Genomic DNA, 22404 nt, shown 5'->3' with positions numbered 1-22404 from the left:
CTTAAAAGTCAAGATGTAATAAAAAGTCAGCATAGTCAATGACTGATGAAGGAATCTCCATTTAGAAATATCTGACTTAAATGAAAAGGTATCTTAAAAATAAATATAAACGCTACTGCTTAAACGCTGAAGAACTGCCTTCTCAGCGCCTTACAATACGCTGGGATTTTAATCACACAGTAATTCTAACAAGCATTGCTTTGATTGGAATTGTTTTATGACTAAGCAGTTAATTACACAATGCCAGGGTGCCAGGAAAGACTGTCTATCCCTCCCCCCAAATTTATTCCAAACCCATCTGGCTGATACCTGAAATTCCATAAAGATTCATTCCCCTCACTTAAGGATTTGTCACTTGTTAAAAAATCCTGATAGGGTCAATATATTAACCTATCAATAATCTTCTTAATTAATGTGAATGAGTTCAGATCCTTTCCTGGAAGTCAATTTTGCTAAGATTAGGAACAAAATACCTTGAAGGAGCTGAGGAGAGTTGACACCATGGTTTAAGAGGAGGGAAGACACAAAAAGAGCAAACGAATTTTTACCACTACCAAGCAGGATGGTCTGGAATTTGACCATGTGCTAACATTCATTTAAAGTCCTAAAGACTCAGTGATTTTTCTTTTGATTCAGTAATTCCAAAAAAGTACTTAACCAGTATTCCAAATAGGATATTTAAAATTACTGACTGGTAATATTCACCTGAAAACATTTAGGGAGAAAAAAAAAATCTACAAAACAAACCTTCAGTTGTACTGTTTTGTTATTTAAAAAGTACAATCTTTTAAAAGGGGAAAAGCTCACTGACATCTTAAGGCATGATGCTATTTATTCTTGGCTAACACACGTTTAACACTTCCAGATTCACAAAGTTCTTTCCTCACAATCCCCCAAAAAGCACAATTTTGTTGAATGATGATGATGATGAACATGTGGCACTTCAAAGTTTACAAACTCCTTCACGCACACACTCTCATGGGAGCCTCCTAACAGTCCTATGAAATGGGTGTTGATTATAATACAGGTTGGCTACTACATGTCATCTCAAAGTCAAGGATTGAAGGATGCATTTTCTCACAGAAAAAAATGATTGTAAAAGCTAATTCAGTCCCAGTCTGGCCTACAAAATGAGTCATTTCACCCAGAACATGCCATGAATCCTCCTCCAAAGTTTTGCTTCAATATCAAATCACAGTGGAGGATGGGGGTTTGGATTTCCGAAGGCTCTGTCAAATGAATACAATTCCCAGATGCTCTGGGGAGACAGAGTGAAGGACGGTACTTGGGTCCTGGGAGGATCAGCTTGGTGAAATACAGACAAGATCATCGTCAGGAAGACTGGTCATTAGGTGAAGAGTTTTGACAGCCAGAGAGGTTGATAAACACTGTTTACCAAGGAGTTCTGTTCTGCTTGGCTTGAGTTTCCTATGAAACAGATACTACAATTATACATATCCCTATTTACAAAGATGAATGCTGAGGATCAGAGTTTAAGTGACTTGCCAAGGATTGCCCAGCACCATGTGTGCAGCAGAGCCAGGACAAGAACTCACAACCTCTGCTCCCAATAGGTGGTTGGTCTTTCTAGCACTTTAAATTGAAGAAAGATGTGAACCAAAAATGTTTTTAAAGATAAGTCTATTTCACTTTGTTCTTAGCAAAGCATGTGAACAGAAAGGTAGGAAAAGAATAAGCTCTAGTTTCCTTCCAAGTTAAATTTCCAAGTGTGTTTTCATTGAGTTTGAAGTCAAGTATAATCCCATTATAATGACTCTGAGGGAAGAAGATAAAATTTGCCAAATATTTAGTAATCAACTCATGTGGGCAAAATATTGTTCTAGAAAAGACAGAGCTATATTAGTCCCATTGGAAAACCTTCTAGTGGGGGTCAGGTAAAGTACTCTGCATGGGTTCTCTGAGGACTAGCATGGCTAAGTACAAGAAGATCATTACCAGGAGACTGGCCACCACACAAAGAAACTCCAATGGCATGGGTCATAATGAAACTAAAAAGCAAATTTAGCAAGAGGTAGGAAAAGAGAAAAAGACAGGAAGTAAAGCAATTCTGGATGAGGATGAAGCCTAAGGCCAGTGAGGATGAAGTTGGATGGGCATGTCTGTTGTCACAGCTGGGACGGCTGAGAAACTCTGAGACCAGATGGAGGATGGAGGATGAGAAAAAAAGGAAAATGAAAATATTGACAGATGAAATTAAAAAGAAAGGGGAAAGGTAGTATAATCAGATGGAGAAGAGGTTATTAAAGATCAAAGGAAGAAAAATAGACTAGAAATCACAATGGGGAGCAAGAACTAGTTGATGGATGGCTTGAAGTACTGTGACAATGCAAGATGAGGGGCTATGACAAGAGATGCAAAAAGAAGGAATGAAAGTGAGTAGAGTGGAGCCAAGATGGTGGCATAGAGGCATCAATCCAGCTGAACTCTCTCAGTATTCTACTTTAAAATAACTTTTCAAATCAAATTTTGGAGCAAGAGAGACCAAAAAAAAAAAATCAGAGTGAGGCATTTTTCCAGCCTAAGACAATTTAGGAGGTTGGCAAAAAAGATCTGTGACACAAAAGTTTGGGGTCCAAGTCAGAGCACAAGTGGCCATAGCACAGGTGGTGGGCCTTGGAGGCAGCTGTAACAGTGGCAACAGCAGCAGTTTCAGGAGCTCTCAGGGCAGAGACGGTAAGGGGATCAGACAACTAGTCAGAAAGAGATTACAGTACATCCTCTGAAGGCACTGAGTGAAGCCGGCATGGATTGGCAACTCCATTGTCCATATGCAATTCTGGATCACAGTTCTAAAGCAAAGAGGTGCCCTGGAGGGGGAGAGGGGTTTCAATCACAAGGAAGCAGGGGCCCTGGTCACAGTACTAAAATAAAAAGGAGTGCCAGTGCTTGCAGCTGTGGGGCCCTTCGTGGGTAAAGACCAGAATAAAAATCAGGACAGACAATGCCTTACCCAGGATCAAATCTCCTTGGAAGTACTGAAAACTTGCAGACTCCCAGAACTAGCTAATTTTCAGAGCAGCTGTTTTCAAGCAGCATGAAAAAGCCAGATGAGCACGGTCCAACTTTAACATAAAGTTCAAAGTCAAGAAAAAGGCTGCAGAAGTGGGCAAACAACAACACAAAATTAAATTGAACGTAAAAAGCTACTATAGTGGCAAGAAGACCAAGATATAAAGTCAGATGATAACAATGTGAAAACCTGCTACAAGCAGAAAATACTAATTGGGCTGAAGCCCAACAAGAATTTCTGGAAACCTTAAAGAAAAGGAAAAGAATGCTGAAGAAAAAATTGAGAAAAGAAATGAGACCAATTGAAGAAAGTTATGAAAAGAGAATTAACAGCTCAGTAGAAGAGGCACAAAGAAATACTGATGAAAATAACACCTTAACAAACAAAATTGGCCTAATGATAAAAGAGGCAGAAAACTTGACTGAATTCAAAAGAATTCAAAAAGCAGAAGAGGCCTAATGGAAAAGGAGTACAAAAGGTAATTAAAGAAACTCTTAAAAATTAGAACTGGGAAACTGGAAGCTAGTGTCTTCATGAGAAATCAAGAAGCAAAAAAACAAATTTAAAAGAATGAAAAATAGAAGAAAATGTGAAATATCTCATTAGAAAAACAACTGAGCTGAAAAATAGATTAAGGAGAGATCATTTAAGAATTATTGGTCTACCTGAAAGTTATCATCATAAAGAGAGCCTAGACATCATATTTCAAGAAATTATCAAAGTAAAACTGTCCTGATATCCTAAAAGCAGAGGGCAAAACAGAAATCGTAAGAATCCATCTCTTGAAAGAGATTCCCAAATAATAATCCCCAGGAATATTATAAATAATGTGAGCAGTTTAAAGAAACAATTCAAATATGATGATCCCATTTAAAAAGAGAGGGAGAAATGATTGGATAAGAAAAAGGGATGCACTGGGGTAAAGGGAAAGGGAGAGGTAGAATGGGGATATTTTTGTCACATAAAAGAAGCACCCAATGAAGAGCTTTTTTATAATGGAGGGGGAAATGGTGGAGAAGGAGGGGTTTGGCAGACTTGAATCTCACATACACACACACACACACGCACGCACGCATGCACGCACGCACACACGCACACTCTCAATTGAGTATAGAAATCTATCTTACCCAATAGGGAAATGGGAAGTGAATGTAATAAGAGAAAGGCAGGGGTCAGAAGCAAAATAGACTTTTCAGGAGGGACAGGATAACAGGAGAGAGAGAGAAGATGAAACAGAAGAAAACAGGACAGAGGGAATGCATAGTAATCATAACTGTAAATGTGAATGGGATGAACTCACCAACAAAATGGAAATGGATAGCAAAATAGATTAGAAATCAGAATCAAACAATATGTTATTTACACAAGACACTTAAAATAGAAAGACACAGAGGTATGTACTTTTTTAGCTGAAGTAAAAAAGGCAGGGTTAGCAATCACGATGTCAAAGCCAAAGCAAAAATAGACCCAATTAAAAGAGCTAAGTAGAGAAATTACATTTTCCTAAAAAAAACTGCCTTAGACAATGAAGTATTATTAAATTTTTTACAGCAAGTTTCTCTGGTAAAGGCTTCATTTCTCAAATATATAGGGAACCTAATCAAACATAAAAATAAAAGCTATTCCCCACATTGTTGTGTTTGTCCTTCGTTTTTGAAGAGGACCATGACATCAGGAAAATGATGACATGACTTGCAGATGACTTTGATTTGAGTAAGGAAGGGCTGATTCCCCATGTGAATGTGGTAAAATGTGGTAAAATGAATGTGGTATGAACAGACATTTTTCAGAAGAAGAAATCAAAGCTATCTGTAGTCACATAAAAACTTCACTAAATCACTATTGATCAGTGAAATGAAAATGAAAATTAAAACAACACTGAGGTATTGCTTTGTACCTATCAGAAATGACAAATGCTGAGGGGATGAGGGAAAACAGATACGTTAATAAACTGTTGGTGAAATTGTGGACTGGTCCAACTATTCTGGAGAATAAAACGGAACTATGCCCAAAGGGCTACACAACTGTGTATATCCATTGACCCAGAAATACCACTATTAGGCCTGAATCTCAAAGAGATCAAAGAAAAAAAAATCTTTGTTTACAAAAAATGTTTACAGTAGCTTTTTTTTTGGTAGTAGAAAAGAATTGGAAATTGAGGGGTTGCTCATAAACTGAGGAATGGTTGAACAAGTTGTGGCATATGATTGTGATGGAGTACTATTGTGTTATAAGAAATGATGGGGGGGTGGTTTCCAAAAACACATGGCAAGAACTATATGAACTGATGCAAAGTAGAGTGAGAAGAATGGAGAGATCATTATGCACAGCAATGACAATGTAGTAAAGACAATCAACTGTAAAAGACTTGGCCGCTCCGATCAATACAATGATCCAAACAATTCCAAAGGATTCGTGATGAAAAAATCTTATCTACCTTTGCAAAGAGAACTGATAAAACTCTGAATGCAAATTGAAGTGTAATTTTTTCATTTTCTTTATTTTTTTGCAATATGGCTAATATGGAAATGTTTTGCATGATTTCACATGTATAACTGATATCATTTTGCTTGCCTTCTCAATAGGTGGGGGAAGGATGTAAGGGAGGGAGAGAATTTGGAACAGAAAATTTAAAAAGAAAAGAATGTTAAAAATAAATAAATAAATGATTTTTAAAAGTAAATAAATGATTTTTAAAAGAAGTAATGAAAGTCTTTATCTGCCAAATGAGGAGATTAGATTAAGTCATCTCTAAGGCATCTTCCAATTCTAAATTGTATAATCCCATTAAGTTCAGAATTAGGGTGATGGCAGTAAGAACAGATAAAAGGAAAAAGATGTGAGATGACATAAGCAGAAATCATCAGACTGCCAAGTGACTACATATGGGAGGAGTCAAAGGTGGCAAAGGTTTAATTAACCCTTGATACTTCTTTATGACTTTATAATGTGAAGGCAAATGGAAGATGTAGTCTGCAGTAGAGAGGATTGCCAAGGACATGGTATCCTCAAAGGAAAGTGAGATTTTAGCTAATGGGAAGAATTAAATGAAGAATTTGAGAATGTAGGTTGTTTGTTGTTGTTGAGTCATTTCAGTCATTCTCACTCTCTGTGACCCCATTTGGGATTTTCTTGGCAAAGATGCTGGGGTGCTTTGCCATTTCTTACTCCAGTTCATTTTACAGATGAGTAAACTGAGCCAAAAGGGTTAAGTGACTTGTCCAGGTTCACATAGCTAGAAAGTGTCTGAAAATGGATTTGAACTCATAAAGATGAGTTTTCCTAATTCCAAGCTGTATCTACTGCTCCTCCTAGGTGCCCTCTGAGAATATGGGCAGATTTGTTTAAATCATAACAAGGCTACCAAAGGGCGCAAATATAGTGTCTAAGACAGAAAGAGTGATTATATACATAATAGGTGTATGTGTATGTATTATTTATATGTGTATGTATGAACAATATGTACACATGTAAAATGCATTACTATATATGCAGGGCATGCCATTTGATTACAGAATGGTTAATTACAAGTATGTAAACATATGTAATTCTTTCTATAATAGTATGTATTTGTCTATAGGTATACATTATTATTTAGAGAGGGCACATTTGATTACGGTGAAATAAATATTGTGTCACAGATACTTCACAGTCAAATTTTTTGTACTACGAATTCTCAGAATTCAAGAAACATCCAGCCCCCAATAGCAGAAAATCACAACTTAAACCAAAGTAAGCTACTTCTGAATGATTCACACCACATTTTCTTCTCTATTAGTACAGACAGGGTTTGACTAGATCCCCATTTTATAAAAGAAAAACAAACAGTGAGGATGTGTGACCTGGAATAAGCCACTTAATCCATGATGAGTCAGTGGCAGATCTGGGAAATGAACACAGATTTCCTGATTCCCAGATCAAGGCTCTAACCACAAGACTACAAACTGTTAATTCCCTCCAACAAACTGCAGAACTAAAGTCTCATACATGAAACTTTCCCTGCAACAGAAAATAATGAAAAACTTAGTACATTATGTCAACTTAAAGTAATATTACAAGGAGGCATAAGCAGCTAGGAAATTGAAAAAAAACAAAACAAAACCAAAGCTTAAAAAGTTACCAGATTAGTACCTGGCAGTTGTTTCTTGCTTCAAAATCATCACTTCCAGATTTTCTTTCATGATTTAATTTTTGATAACTCTCTTGTAGGAGGTAACAAACCAACCACTTGTATGCTGCCAGAGAAACTTAAAAACAAAAGAAATGACAGCTATCACATGACTGTAACATGGGAGGGTCCATGGCAGTAGCAAGTACTTACATAGTGGAGTTCTAAATTTAAAACAGGTAACTAGCAGGAGCTCATGTGATGGGGCACTTCGTGGCTATTCAGCACTGCATAGGCATTATCTTATCTGATTCTCCCAACAATCTGTGCACAAGCACCTCTTCATTTTGCAGATGAGAAAACTGAGCAGAGAGCCCTTAAAGGACTTGTCAAAGTTTGGGAAGCCAGCAAGAGAAGGAGATATGATCACAAGCCAGGTTTTTTGACACCAAAGCCACTGTTATGTTTAACACATCATGGTGCCTCTCTGATGCATGAAGGGTTGAATGTTATTTTTACCAGAATGAGTACACTAGATGAAGTGAGTCTATGAAATCAGCAAACATTATTAAGCATCCACTGATGTGCTACGTACTGTTCTAGGTTCTAGGCATATAAGGATAAAAAGAAAGTCCCTGCTCTCTAGGAGATTACATTGGAAGAATGACATGCACTTATATAAGCACATGTAAAAGACATAAAAGATAAGGAGAGAGAGGAGAGGCTAGGAGAGGCGACAGGAAATCCAGAAGATGGAGCTTCAGCTCCAAGGGTCTCCAAGAGTGGAGGAATTACCTCATTACAATTACAAGAACGGGGGGAAAGCCAATGCAAACATACTAAGACAAGCAATAGAGTGGTGGAGGTCTAGAATGGCTTGACTATAGAGTGCATGCAGGCTAGACAGGTGGGAAGGGACCAGAACTTAAGGAGCTGTAAATGTCAGAGGGGCTTTATATTTGATGCTAATGGTAACAGAGCCACTATTAATTAACAAGTAAGGGAACTGCCTGGCTAAGCACTTCAGGAAAATTGCTTTGACAACTGTGTAGAAAATAAATTGGAGTGAGAAAACATTTGAATCTAGGAGATCAGTTAAGAGTCTACTGCAATAATCTGGATGAGAGGTGATAAGAGTTTGAGATATGAGTAGAGAAACTGGGCATATGTGAGTTATGAAGGTAGCAACTGATTGGCCATTGAAGTGAATGAGAAATTGAGAATAATATTAAGGTTACAAACCTAGGTTAATGGAATGATAATGGAGAGGTGAGGGAGGGGAGGTAAGAAAACAAGTTCTGTTTTGCACATGTTGTGTTTCAGATGCCTATAGGACATACAGTTCAAAACATCCGATAGGCAGTTGGTACTTAGAGTTGGCGAGATAGAGTAGGGCTGGACATATCGATCTAGGAGTCATCTACAAAAAGATGATAGTTAAACCCATAGGAAGTCACCAAGTGTAGAAAAAGACAAGAGGAACCAGAATAGAGCTTTGGGGAACACATGTAATCAGAGGGCCTGACACAAACAATCCACTAAAGAAGACTAAGATGGACCCACAAAGAGTAGTATCACAACAAGCCAGAGAAGAGAGAACATCTAAGAAGATCTGGCCAACCATATCAAATGCTGCTAAGAGGTCAAAAGGAGAAAGGATTGGGAAAGGGCTTTAGATTTAAGAGATCATTCTATGCTAATTATGTCTTATATTCTCAGGTACAGAAATAAAGATTACAAATCCTTTTAAGTAAAATTCATTTTGAACTAACTCAGTTTTACCAAGTTACTAGAATGTTTATTATCAGAACTTTTAAAAAAAAACCTACTATATTTCTTGCATAGCAGTAATTTGGGGAACATTCAATTGACTGACATTCCCACAAATTTATTTTTATATCCTTTTATATTTCATTTGTCTTAAATTCTTCCTCTGATGTTCAGTTCTCATGAAGATGAACAAAAGATTGGCATCATGAGGATGGTAATATTTTCCATGATTCATTTATGCAGCAATGAATTTTAAGGAATCTGCCAAAGGCACAAAACTTGTTTTTGCTAATTTCTTTTCTCAACAAATTAGAGGTAACAGCTGCACAATGACCCACTAACTGTGGGAGACTGTTCCATATACACACCACAACATGTACTGTTTCTCAAATGCTGCCCCAGAATTCTTAAATTGGAAAAATTGGAATTGTAGAATGTTAGAGCTGGGAAAAAAGAATCTTGTCCAATGCCTTCATCATTTGTTATTCAGCAACTGGTCATGTGTGTGTGGTGTGGTGTGGTGTGGTGTGTATGTGTGTGTGTGTGTCTGTGTGCGTTTCCCTTCCAGAGCATATGGCAGATGGCCACTCACTGGCGATACTGTTGAGGGTATTCTGTTTAGATACAGGCTGCGCTACATGAGCCCTGAAGTCTCCTCAACTTCTGAGATTATGTGAGGCTTGAAGTCTTTATTGACTATTTAACTTTTCCTCTATGGAAAACGGTAACATGGTTACTTGTGTGCATGTCCCCTTAATAGACTGTAAGGTCCTTGAAGGCAGGAGTTGTGTACTTTTTCACACTTTCATTGCAGCCCCTTACGCACCAGACATGGGCACAGGGTTTTTACACATAGTAACTACTTAGAAATGCTTGTTGAATGGAAATGGAAAGTCATCTTACTTAAATCCAATTTCCTCATTTTCTGGATGAGGAAACTGAGGCCAAAAGGAAATAACTTTCCATTGGTCAGAATTATTTGAATTTTCAAATATCATATGATATTATCATAACATAAAATTATCATAAATCATATGATAGCTTTTACTTAGAGTCTCTAATATTAACACTAGCCTTATATTGCTTTATCCTTTCAATTGCCTTCCTCAGACATTTTGACCTTTCTATAGCATTTGACCCTGTCCTTCTTGATAACGTCCCCCCTTGGTTTCAAAGACACTGCTCTCCCCTGGTTTCTTCAGTTTCATGTCTGCCAACTCCTCAGTTCCCAATAGTTCACCATCCTTACCCCAAACCCTAAATGTGGGCATCCTTGATCTTCTTGTCTGTCTATATGTGCAGTTGGTGACTTCATGCATGCCTATGACTTCAGTGATCACCTCTATACAGATGACTCCTAAATCTACATATCCAGTCCCAATCTCTCCTGAGCTTGAGTAATATATTTCCAACCATGTACTATGATCTCCATCTAGATACCTTACCAGAACTTCAGACTCAGTAAGTTCAAAACTAAACTCCTCATATTTTTCCCCAAAACTTGTCCCTACCCTCCAAATTTCTTATTTCTCCAGATTCTCCAAGTCACTTTATACCAAGTTTTTGGTATAAAAACGTGAATTCACATTTGACTTCCTTTTCCTTTATCCCCACTCTTATTTCATCAGCTTCCAAGTCCTTTGGATTTTATCAGCACTAAACTTCTTGAATGTCTCTCTACCACATAGTCCCCACGTTTTTATAATCCTGGCTGAGGTCATCACCTCTCACCCAGACTACTGTAACAATGGCCGCTCTTATCTCTTGTTCCTCCCCTCTCTAAACCATCCTTCCCTGGCTGACAAAATTTTCCTAATAGATGGGTCAGATCCTAATTAAAAACTTACCATGGCACCCTGTTGTCTGTAGGATAAACACAAAGTCTTTACCCTTGCATTTAATAGCCTCAACAATCTGATTCTAAACTTCATTTCTAGCCTTATTTTTCCTTCAACTACTAGCTATTCCCTGATATTAACCAATCTTCCCCTGCTTCTGTGAATTTGTGCAATTTTTTTCTTCATGCCTAGAATGTGTTCCCTGATTGACGCTATCCAGTGGCTGAAATCTTTGTGAAGCCTTTACTGAACACCCAGACCACAAACTAAAAATAATGCCCCATTTCTCCAATTTTCCTACAATCTTTTGGATTCTCTTTTGTTCTTATTACATTCTACATTGTATACTTGTCTGGATCCATGTTTTGTCTCACTTCTTAAAATCTTTGCATCCCCAATGACCTCTTATAGCACTTTGTACATAGTAGGCACTAAATAAATATTTTTTAGGTGGAGATGAATTGAAATTCATGCTAGTTTTGAGGAGTGCTATTCCAATTTGGTATTTTGATCCTGAAATTCAGCTTAAAACACATTCAAATACAGATACAAAAATAGACATATTCAAATATAATGAAGAATTAATACAATCTCTGAGAGTAATCTTGTTGACAACTGTGTAACTTTGTTTTAACTGTTCTTCTTACATTTTTCTAGACAATAGCATAGGGGTTGCATGCGTGGCTAAGAATAGTTTGGGGGAGAAACAAGACCCATGGTCTGGTTAAGGAGTATATCCAAAATGCAGAGGAGTCACAAGTGAGAAGGGATAAGGAAGGACCCCAGGATAATACAGCAGAAACAGGCCTTTCAAATAACAGGGGCTTGAATCATAACTTCTGGGCAGTCACTTCACCTCTCTAGGATACAGTTTCTTCATATGTAAAATAAAGGGTCTGGACTGGACAATTTCAGTCCCTTCCAGTGCTAGCCTATGAGCATTTGGTGTTTCCTTAAGTGTCATTCATTCCACTTAGGGTGGGACAGGGAAGCATAAATGCAGAATGCCAAGAGAGGATCCAATAACGTGCATCAACGTGAGTTGGAGTGAGGAACATTTGGAATCCAACACAGAACACACACATGGCGACACAGGCAAAGAGTGAGTTAATGTTCTTTTTGCTCAAGGACTGTTACAAGCCAAGTGCTTCTCTGGCCTTCCTGCCCACACATAGCTGATACGCATCAGCTGATGCCGACTGTAATTGTACATGAAATACAGGATGAAATGAAAAATGAAGAAAAATAATGGATGAAATGAGAAAAATCAATCACCCGGAATGACATGTCAGTTGCAAGAGTTTTGGAAGATTTGTTTCAAAACTTGGTAAACAGGTCTTAAGCTAATTACTTTGTAAAACTTTCTTGATTTTATCACCACTTGTTTCAAACAATGTTGTAAATATATTGACAAGCTAGCATATAATCAGAATGAGTATAGAACTAAAAAAACATGTCATGTAAAGAACAGTTAAAGAAATTTGGAATATTTTGTCTGTATAAAAAAAGACTTTTGGGGAGTTGGGGAGGGGTGACAATTGCAAGCTTCAGATATTTCCAGTTCTGGCTTGTGGAGAACTGAGTAGATTTATTTTCCTTGGCTCCAGGAAGCAGAACTAAGACCAATGATTCAAAGTTACAGGGAGGCAGAATTGGCATAATAGGATAAAGAATTTCCTAACATTTAGAACTGTCTCAAAATGTAATCAAGCTCCCTTAGGAGCCAGTGAACTCCAGTCAGTGGAGGTCTTCAAGAAGAACCTGGATGGCCAATTGTCAGAGATATTGTTAGAAAGGATTTGTTCAGTATATGGGAATGGGACTGGATGACCTTTTCAATGTCTTACAACTTTGGAATGTTATGATTTTATGGTATCTTTAGCATTACCTCAATTAAGAATCACCCAGGCATTAGAGACCTTTCTGTAGGTCTCTTAATATTTGGGGGATGTCAATAGCTAATTCAGCCTTACCCATTTCCTTCACTAGTCATACAATTAAATCCATATTAAATACCTACTATGTACCAGCACTGTGCTAAGTTCTGGGGATACAAAAGAAGTCATATGTACCTTTAGCAGTATCTTTTGCTCAAGGCAAGTTGTCATTGGTAATATAGGATAGTCTACTTATAGTACACTCATGATTCATCTTTCTACTGTACTTTGTGTCATCTACAATTCTGATTCTTATGAGATCATGTTGGTCCATTATTCACAGGGATACACCATCACTGAGAGAATATTGATAGGTTATGAGAATAGGCCTTGGCAGCAGTGAGTAGACTGGGATTCAAATATAAAAGGGGAATACATGACTCACTTTTAGAAAGTAAATAAAATTCTTTCACATACAGTCTATGAAGTAAATCATGTTTTCAACGCAATAAATACTAAAGTAATGCCTAAAACATACAAGTTAAATATGCTTCCCCCAAAACAAAGATTTATCCCTTGATATATTGAGTCTGATCAAATTTTTTTTTTTAATCTAACAAACAGACTGACTTTAATTGGGGTTACTCAGTTCCTGTGGAGCATCATGGTGCTACATGAAGCATAGTCTTTACTACAAATCCAGATGAGACAAAACTTATTTAGTCAGTGCAAAGATTCAGGATTAAACGATTAAATTCATCTGAGGCCATGGTTTTGGCTCAGTGTGTTAACTTCCTTTCCAACTCTATCCAGAAAGATGATGTCTTTTTTTTTGCAACAGCAAACAATTTTTACAAAATGAGTTTTACTTGAAATGTTTCCCTTGGAAACATTTTTTACAAAATGACGGTAACTCCCAGGACAAATAGATGATGCCAACTTGTTTACTAGATAGACAATACTGAAAAGACTGCTGAATTTGGGGAAGGATAGCACACCAAGGCATATCTGTCTCATGACCTATCTACATAATACAGACCTAAATGTTACAATAGGTGACAGTTCTTTAAAAAGAATGTGGATGTGACTATCTGTTTTACATAAATTTCTATTGTTTTATAAGATGACCAGTGACCAGCACTGGCCCTGGAATCAAGAAGACCTGAGTTCAACTTCAGCCTCAGACATTGACGAGCTGCGTGATCCTGGGCAAGTCACTTATTCCTGACTGCCTCTGCCCCAAAAGTACTACATGCTAACACTGATGGAAATATTCATTAGTACCTACTTGTAGTATCTTCTAGTGAGTTTCGAGTTTCCTTAGATAGTAGCACTTTGGGAAAGAGATAAAAATAACAATAATAACAGCACACTTCTCTTTACAAACAGATAAAGCATGCACATGTCAATGGATGGGTCATGTTTACATAGAGATTTAAGGCTTATGAAGCCCTTTGCCTTACAACCCCCCGATAAAGTATGCAGTACAAATGTTATCAAAACGATTTAACAGATGAAAAACTAAGGTTTAGTGAAGCAAAGTGATGTTCCCAGAGTCACAGAGCTAACAAGATTTGTAAATAATAATGAAGTCCAGGTTGATACTGCTGCCAAGTCCAACTTAAAGACTAAAGAGCTGCCAAGAAAATGGAGGCAATGATATAGTAGTCTGCAGAAAAGTTCTATCAATAGAAGAATTCTAGGTGATGAAAGTCCAACCCTCCTTATGACTCTGATGTGCAAATAAATTCCATAATCTCCTACCTTCACATTTTCTTAAAATGAAGATTGTCTGGAATATCATGGACCTCACAATGAAGATGGCTATTTTGTTTTGGGTTTTTAAAGGTTCTGTCAAATTTTTAAAAAGTTCTTTTTTTTTTTTAAAGTACTCCAAGTTTTCTTATTTTTGAGCATGCTTTTCTTCTCATAGATGTTTCATTTCCAATCATGCGCACTGCTGCATGACTGAGTCTGTGCAAACCTTCAGGACTGACAATTCGCATCTGGTTGATTATCTACCATGTATTCTTCCAGATGTCAAGAACATCACAAAACAATGAATGTTGGCCAATACACTGATAACATCAGGTGGCTTTACTGCTTCAATAACTTAATCCTAGGCTCTCCACAGCCTATCCTTATTTCACATTATTCCCTTTTCATAAGAGGCAGAGTTTGCTGTGAGTTTGTGAATTTGAACATCTTTGAAATGTTCAGTAAACATGAAAGGGGAGGGCAAAGAAAGTACGTGTTATATTCTCCCCATAATACCCAGAAGGACACATTGATACATCTCAAAAGCAGGTCATACCACCTGGACTACATCTTAGCTTCAGCTGACCTCCCTGTTTCTCCAGTCTATCCTGTACATGCCAACAAACTCATCTTCCTGAACCATCAATTTGATTCTCTTAAAATTTTCAATGGCATACCACAGTTAACAGGATCCTTAGTGATAATTTAATCAATTCATTTAGAGATACACAGATGACTAGAAGCGCAGCCTGAGTAGCACTGGTAGTGAAATAATCTTGGGCTGCTTGAATACCCCATGGAATTAAAATGGCTCACTCTAAAACAACCAGTTAGCTTTTGAACAGGCATCCGGCCTGTTGTTAGCAAAGGGAAATCCTGTGGCCAAATAAAGTATATTTTGTTATATAATATTCTAATGTTTTCAGTTTTTAAATGTATCTTAAATCTGGACTTGCTGGGTAGTTCATCACTGGCTTAGTTTGAATCCCTATGATGTATCAAAAAGGAAATAACACAAGTTAATAATAATTCCTACTTCTACAGCAAATTAAAGTTTACAAAGTGCTATTCTTCTAGCAGTTCTATGGGGCACATAGTATATCCCTTTCACAGAGTAGGAAAATAAGCCTTAAAGAGGATAGGGACATTTAGGATTATATAGCTCGTAAGACTCTGAGACAAAATTCAAACTCATATCTTCTGATTCTAAATCCAGCACTTTTTTCAATAAAACACAAAGTTTTCATGAAATGAATCCCTATGTTCTGAATCCTGCCCTAAATAATCTACAATCATTTTCTTAGTATTTAAAATGCACAGTGAATTTTGTGATTATGACAATATACGATAATATAATGACAAAGTAAGATAAAGTATATAATTAATATAAGAGAACATTAATAAATTCTCTTAAAAATAAGAGAAAATTTTAAAAAATAAGAGAAAATAGTTACCTGAAGAATCCATACAATCTTCAACTCTGGATATCACAAATTTCTGGCCAAGAATATCTTTAAAATCTTCAAGAAAATTTACAGATTCCAGTGGACTTTCCATACGAGTTTTATCTGATGAATATTAAACATATTTATTGAAAGAATGGAACACCAAAATTAAGAATATGTAGTTTAACTGGATAAATATCTTGATTTTAACAAACTGTGCTCTTTCTGTAATCAGTATCCATTCAGAGTTACCACTTTAGAAGTTATATATAATCATACTAAATCACAGAGTCATAGAATTTTAGAATTAGAAAGGATCTCAAAGGTCATCTAGTCCAATCCCTGACTTTCTGGATGGGGAAACTGAGGCACAAAGAGGCTAGGCAGTTTGCCTAGCAGCACTGCTGGACTAGGACCTAGGCCTCTTAGCTCCTAGCCTAGTGCTCTTTCCATATCAGCATTCAGCAACCCCTGACTTTGAGGGCCACAAGACTTAGGTACATTCAAGGGAAGGAGGAAGTATTGGTTCAGAAGGTACAATCAGTGACCTTATGATACCTTATAACTGCCTTCTTTACTGATTTAAATATTTTCTGTCTAAGACTCAAGCAATTTACAGCATTACAAAATACATAAGACTTTCTCCTGGCACTTAAACAACACAGAGCAATGCAAATGCAGAACTGTAGAAAACACTGCCCACGTCCCCGATTCCAGGGCTGCACTGCTGGGTCATGTGGAGGCTTCACTGGCTCCTGGGCTCAAGCTCATCAACGTGCTTCACTCACGAGACCCAGACTTAGTGCCAGTGCTAGGCTGGTGCTACCAGCCCAGAGGTGGCCTTTTTCTGCACGCAGACATCTTAAGGGTGGAAGAAAGTCTGGTGTCCTCATCCTCACTAGAGCTCTTAGAACCAAATGTTGCCCAGCAACACCCCTGAGCAGCTGCTCTCCTCTGACTGGGATAACATTCACAGCATCACATTGCCTTGATCAGTTTACACCTTTTAAAGCAGCAGTTCTCAAACCTGTTGGTCTCAGAACCCCTTTACACTCTTCTAATTTACTTAGAACTGCCCAAAGCTTTGACTTATATGGGTTATATCTGGTAGAGTGCTGGAGCCAGTTCATACTGACTCTTGAGAGCTGAGTAGTAAATTTTCAGTGAGAACACTTATGCCTTGGATATCAGCAAAGACTATGAATCTGGCCTTTGTTTATTGTTTTGTTGATTGTCTAGACTTGAAAAAGTGATGGAGAAAATGTTAATGATGCAGATTAAACTTAAGAGTATGTCATTCATTTTTGGAGAGCCAATTATTAAATACCAGCACATCATTAGTTATAGCTGTTGATACCATTTTAAAAATTAAAACTGATAAAATGTAAAAAATATTTATCCATTTCAAAGTAACAAGTTCATTATACGTTAACAAAAATAGCATAATTTTATAAAAAAATAAATTACACTTTCTAAAACAAAAAAAACCAGTTAGTTTAGGTATAAATAAAAAATAAATGTATTCTCCTATTTGTTTCTGCATTCAATTCATTGTAATATGCTGTTCTGGTTGAAGTATATGGAGAAAATCTGGCCTCACACAGATATGTAGCTGGGAAAAGGAAAAACACTTTAATAGGCAAATAACATCTTAATATCATTATTATTATTTGCATTCAGGACTAAGTGACTTGCCCAGGTCCCACAGTTTTGAGTGTCTGAGGCCAGATTTGAACCCAGGCCCTTATGATTCCAGGGCCAGTGCTCTGTCCACTGTACCACTTAGTATCATTATAAACATAGATTTGACCTCAGGGAATCCCAGGGTCTAGAGACCACATTTTGAGAACCATTGTTTTAAATATATAATACTGTCTTCCCACAAATATAAGGAACATTTTAAAAGAACAAACAAAAAAGGACAAGGCTCTTATACACTCTTAAAAGATGAAAAGCTTTGCTCTAAACAAGATACCCCACCATGTGCTACCCAATTAAAAACACTAACCTTGATGTCTGTCTATAATACAGTTCAGTAAATAGTTGCTGGTCTGTTGGAGCAGGACGTTATTATCTCCTTCATAGGTACAGTTCGGATCATTGTCATTTCTAATATCACCCAAACGATTCACTGCAACAAAATCACAATATTGAAGGCTTGTGATGTGTTTCGGATATGTAGTAGAAGAACGATGATTAAAACTGATAATTTAAGGACCCAAAATTCTAATTCCAGCTTCACTAGTTAGTGAAGCATAGCCAAAAGACAGAAGAAATTATGAAATTACCTACCTAAGTCTCTTAACTAACAGATAAAGAAATAACATTCCTGGGAAGAGATTTCACATATTCCTAGAAGGGGTAAGAAATAAGAAATGGAGTAAAAGAAAAATAGCATATTCTGGAAAAGGGCATTATAAACCAAATAATATCACTGAAATAGAAAAATGGATGAGATAGAGAGAAGGGGAGATTAGGACCTGGACTCTTAAATGGGATTGGGAAGTAAAGGATTAAACAAATTAAAAAGATAGTGAATAACAAAAGTCTACAGAAAGAATTTAGGATTGGACAAAGCAACGGGAGAAAAGGAGTGTAGGGGCAAAAGACTGGTTTTAGATTTGTATAAACAAACGGAAGGGACAAAATGTTGGCTTTTAAAAGAGTAAATAGATTATAAATAAAGATAATCTAGACTTAGACATAGATAGATTGCAATAAATGCGTAACAGAAGACAACACAAACATAAATCCAACAATAAATGTAATGGATTAAACGCCCCAATAAAAATAAAAAGAACATAGATATGGATAAGGGAATAGAACCCAAAAATCTGATACAAACAAAAATTTAAAACATGTAGCCATATCAAGATAAGGAAGGGATGGAGAAAAATCTATTACGCTTTAAGTCTAAGGTTCTTAACTTGATATTCAAGAACTTATTTTTTTAAAATTCTGATAACTATTTCAGGATAATAAGTTTCCTTTTAATTCTATGTATTTTATTTCATGCATTTATCAACTATTAATTTTACAAATTCCACAGGCTTCATTAGACTGCCAAAAGGTTTGTGTAGCATATATAAATTAAGAACCCCTGCTTTAGGTGATTGTAAAAATGTAGAAATTGTCACCATAATCTCAGAATACAATAAAAATTGATAGCAAAGAGAAATAAACAGGACACCGTATTGTGCTTAAAAGCAAAATGAAATACACATACACACACAAATACACACATAATGTTTGTGCACCCATCATAATGGCTAAGTTCTTTAAAAGAATACTTAGATGAACTGCAAGAAGACACAACAGTAATGCAATAATAGCAGGAGGATTTAATATTTGTCTCTCAGACCTAGATAAATTCAATAAAAGGTTTAAAAAAGAGAAAGAAAATGCAGAATCAATATAATTGTTGGATGAACTAGATTGGATTGATCTATGGTAACTCCTTATGGGGAATATTAAATATGCACATTTCTTAGGATTTCAAGTTACCATTAGAAAAACTGATCATGAACTAGGGTATAAAGATATGACAAACAAATGTAAAAGGGCAGATAAAATACATATAATTTTTACAGACCATAATAAAAAATAGTAATGAAAGAAGGAAAGAAGATATATACCTAAAGTCTAAATAATAACATCCTAAATAATGACTGGGTTTTTAAGACTAAATCATAGAAATAATGAGGAAATATAAGTGGTAGTAACAATGAAATAATATGTCCAAATATTTGGGATGCAACTAAAGCAACGCTCAGAGAAAAAGTTCTCCCTAAAAACGTTAAGACAATTTGAAAAAGAAAAAACATCAATGACTTAAGTTGAACTTTAAAAGAATAAAAAACAAATTAAGAACCCTAGGAAGGGGGCAAAAGAAGAAATCTTGAAAACTAGATGGGAAATAGAAAAAAACTTTATCATAAAAAGGATATAGAACTGGTGAAAAAATGAAAAACTGTTGCTGTTTCTGAGGAGACTCACAAACATAATGAATCATTCACCAGTCTGGTCAAAAAAAAAGGAAAATCAAATTTAAAAAAATATTCAAAAACGATTATAGTGAATTCACAATGGAGGAAAAATAATGATCAAAAACTGTTACTATGTGAAATTATATACCAGAAAAAATGAAAATTCAAAAAAAATTGATGAATACCTACTTAAATAACTCAATGTTGGAAAAAGAAATCAAGTCATAAATTAACTGACAAAAAAACTAAAGGCCAGATGAATTTATAACTGAGTTCAACCAAACATTTTAAAAACAATTAATTTCTGTCTTTTTTAAAATTCCAAAAAAATCTTCACAGCAATGCAAGGGACCTAAAACACTCCCAAGGGACTCTTGATGCAAAATGCCATCCACATCAGAATGCAGAATGAAGCAGACTACTTTCTCTTGTGCTATGTTTTGTTTTGTTTTGGTTTTTCTCAAGGTTTTTCCCACTAGTTTTAATTCTTCTATGCAACATGATGAATATAAAAATGTGTTTAATAAGAATGTATGTGTAGAACCCAAATAAGATTGCATGCCTTCTCGGGGGGGGGGGGGGAAGAAGGGGGAGAAAATTTAAAACTTATGGAAGTGATTGTTGAAAATTGAAAACAAATAAATTAATAAAAAAATGTAAAAAAAAGTTCCAAAAAATAGAGTCAGAAAGCATTCCACCAAAACCTATTTAGGAAACAAATATGGTCCTGATTCACAAACAAGGGAGGTTCAGAGAAGGGAAGGAAAGCTTCATAAATCTCATGAACAAATACTGACTCAAAAATTTAAATATAATCCTTGCAAGGAGCTTAACACACACACACACATTCATACACACATGTATGTATATATATGCATATATATCACATACATATGTATGTATATATACACATATACATATGTGTGTGCATATGTGTATGTATATATATATATACATACACATATGCACACACATATGTATATCTCCAGAAAATAATTAATTTACTATGACCAGGTTAGGTTCATTCTGTGGATTCAAGGGTGTTTCAACATTATGAAAGCAATTAGCATGATTAATCATATAAACAACAGGTAACAAAGCTAGGTGATGATTTCAATAGAAGTTGAGAAAAGCCTTTGAAATAATACAGCACTTATCAATATTAAAATCATAGTCAAGGAAGGAACCTCCTTTAATATTTTGAAAAGCTTACATTTAAAGCTAAGAGCTAGCATTGTTCACAACAGAGAAACTCTAGAAGTTTTCTCAGTAAAGACACACTTGTGAAGTAGGAAAATTCCCTCTTCCAACTTTTATTTGACAGTCTAGAAAAAGTCTGTAATAATACAAGCAAAAAAAGTAAATATTTGCAAAGAAGAGACAAAAACTGTCCCCTATTTGCAGATGACATGAAGGTGTAGTTAAAAACCCACAGAGAATAAGTGAAGAAAGTGCCACAATTAAGGCTACAAGGTTGATGAATTAAAAATAATAACAATAAATCCACAAAAATCATCAGTATTTCTCTTTTGGTATTAACAAAAACAGGAAAAAATTACAATAGGAGACATCATTCAAAATAATTTTAAAATTCATAAAACATCTAAGAGTTAGCCTACCAAAATACACAAGTTAAATAAATACCACTACAATACACTCTTTCCAGAAATAGAAGACAAATAACTGGAGAGATGCCTACTGTTTACTGTTGGGCCTTACCAATATAATAAAAAAGATACCACTAGTTAAGTTAATTTATAGATTTAGTGCTAATCAAATCAAATTATGTGGCAGATTTTTTTTTTTAGGAGAGGGAGACTAGACAATATAACTATATCTACTGGAATAAGTAAGAAAAACTTTGAACGAATGGACATAGCATTATAACACTTCAAAATACATTATAAAGCAATAGTTATGAAAACTATTTGTTACTGGTTAAAAACAGAAAAGTCATTGATGGAACAAGCTAAATAAGCAAGAAGCTAAAATGATCAAAAGCATTAGCTTTGTGTTTAATAACCCTAAGGAAATGAATTATGGTAGTGGGGACTGGAGAAAGACTTCCTTTTCTGCTTGGAAAATAGGAAAGTAGTTTGTCAAAAAGTAGGATTAGGCCAGTATCTTACACCATATGCCCCTGGAAACTAAAAATGAAAAGTTAGAAAAGAAATTAGATATTTTCACAACCATGGCTAAGGGGACATTTCTTTTTTTTCACTCAAAAGACAAACATTTATTAAGTACCTACTACATGCCAGGCACCAAGCTAGGCACTGGAGTCTGGCATGGACAGTGTTCAAAAATGCAGACAGATTTTGATTATTGTAGGCTACTTCTTTTTTTTTACCACAAGAGAAAACAGGCTGCTTCATTCTGCATTCCAATTCCATAGTTCTTTCTCTGGATGTGAATGGCATTTTGCATCGAATCCTTTGGAAATGTTTTAGGTCCTTGCATTGCTGTGAAGGTCCTCACACACTGTGACTGTTACTGTGTACAATGTTCTCCTGGTTCTGCTCCTTTCACTCAGCATCAGTTCATATAAGTCCTTCCAGGCCTTACTGAAGTCCTCCTGTTCCTCATTTCTT

At 36.0% G+C, this 22404-nt stretch overlaps 1 protein-coding gene across 3 annotated transcripts in view; it reads right to left on the bottom strand.

The window, feature by feature from the left end:
- ACOX3 (acyl-CoA oxidase 3, pristanoyl) overlaps positions 1–22404 on the bottom strand; it is an 85642-nt gene that overhangs the window by 15295 nt on the left and 47943 nt on the right. For all 3 annotated transcript variants that reach the window (XM_072620133.1, XM_072620132.1, XM_072620131.1), the window contains exons 12-14: positions 17836–17958; positions 15837–15950; positions 7163–7278 (exon numbers count right to left, since the gene is read on the bottom strand). In XM_072620133.1, coding sequence (XP_072476234.1) covers positions 7163–7278; positions 15837–15950; positions 17836–17958 — 353 coding nt within the window. The remainder of the gene's footprint in view (positions 1–7162; positions 7279–15836; positions 15951–17835; positions 17959–22404) is intronic.

Source organism: Notamacropus eugenii, chromosome 6 (genome assembly GCF_028372415.1).
Source record: "Notamacropus eugenii isolate mMacEug1 chromosome 6, mMacEug1.pri_v2, whole genome shotgun sequence".
Classification (NCBI taxonomy): Eukaryota; Metazoa; Chordata; class Mammalia; order Diprotodontia; family Macropodidae; genus Notamacropus; species Notamacropus eugenii.
Note: the sequence above shows the minus strand (reverse complement) of the source record. Positions and strands in the feature narration are given on the sequence as shown.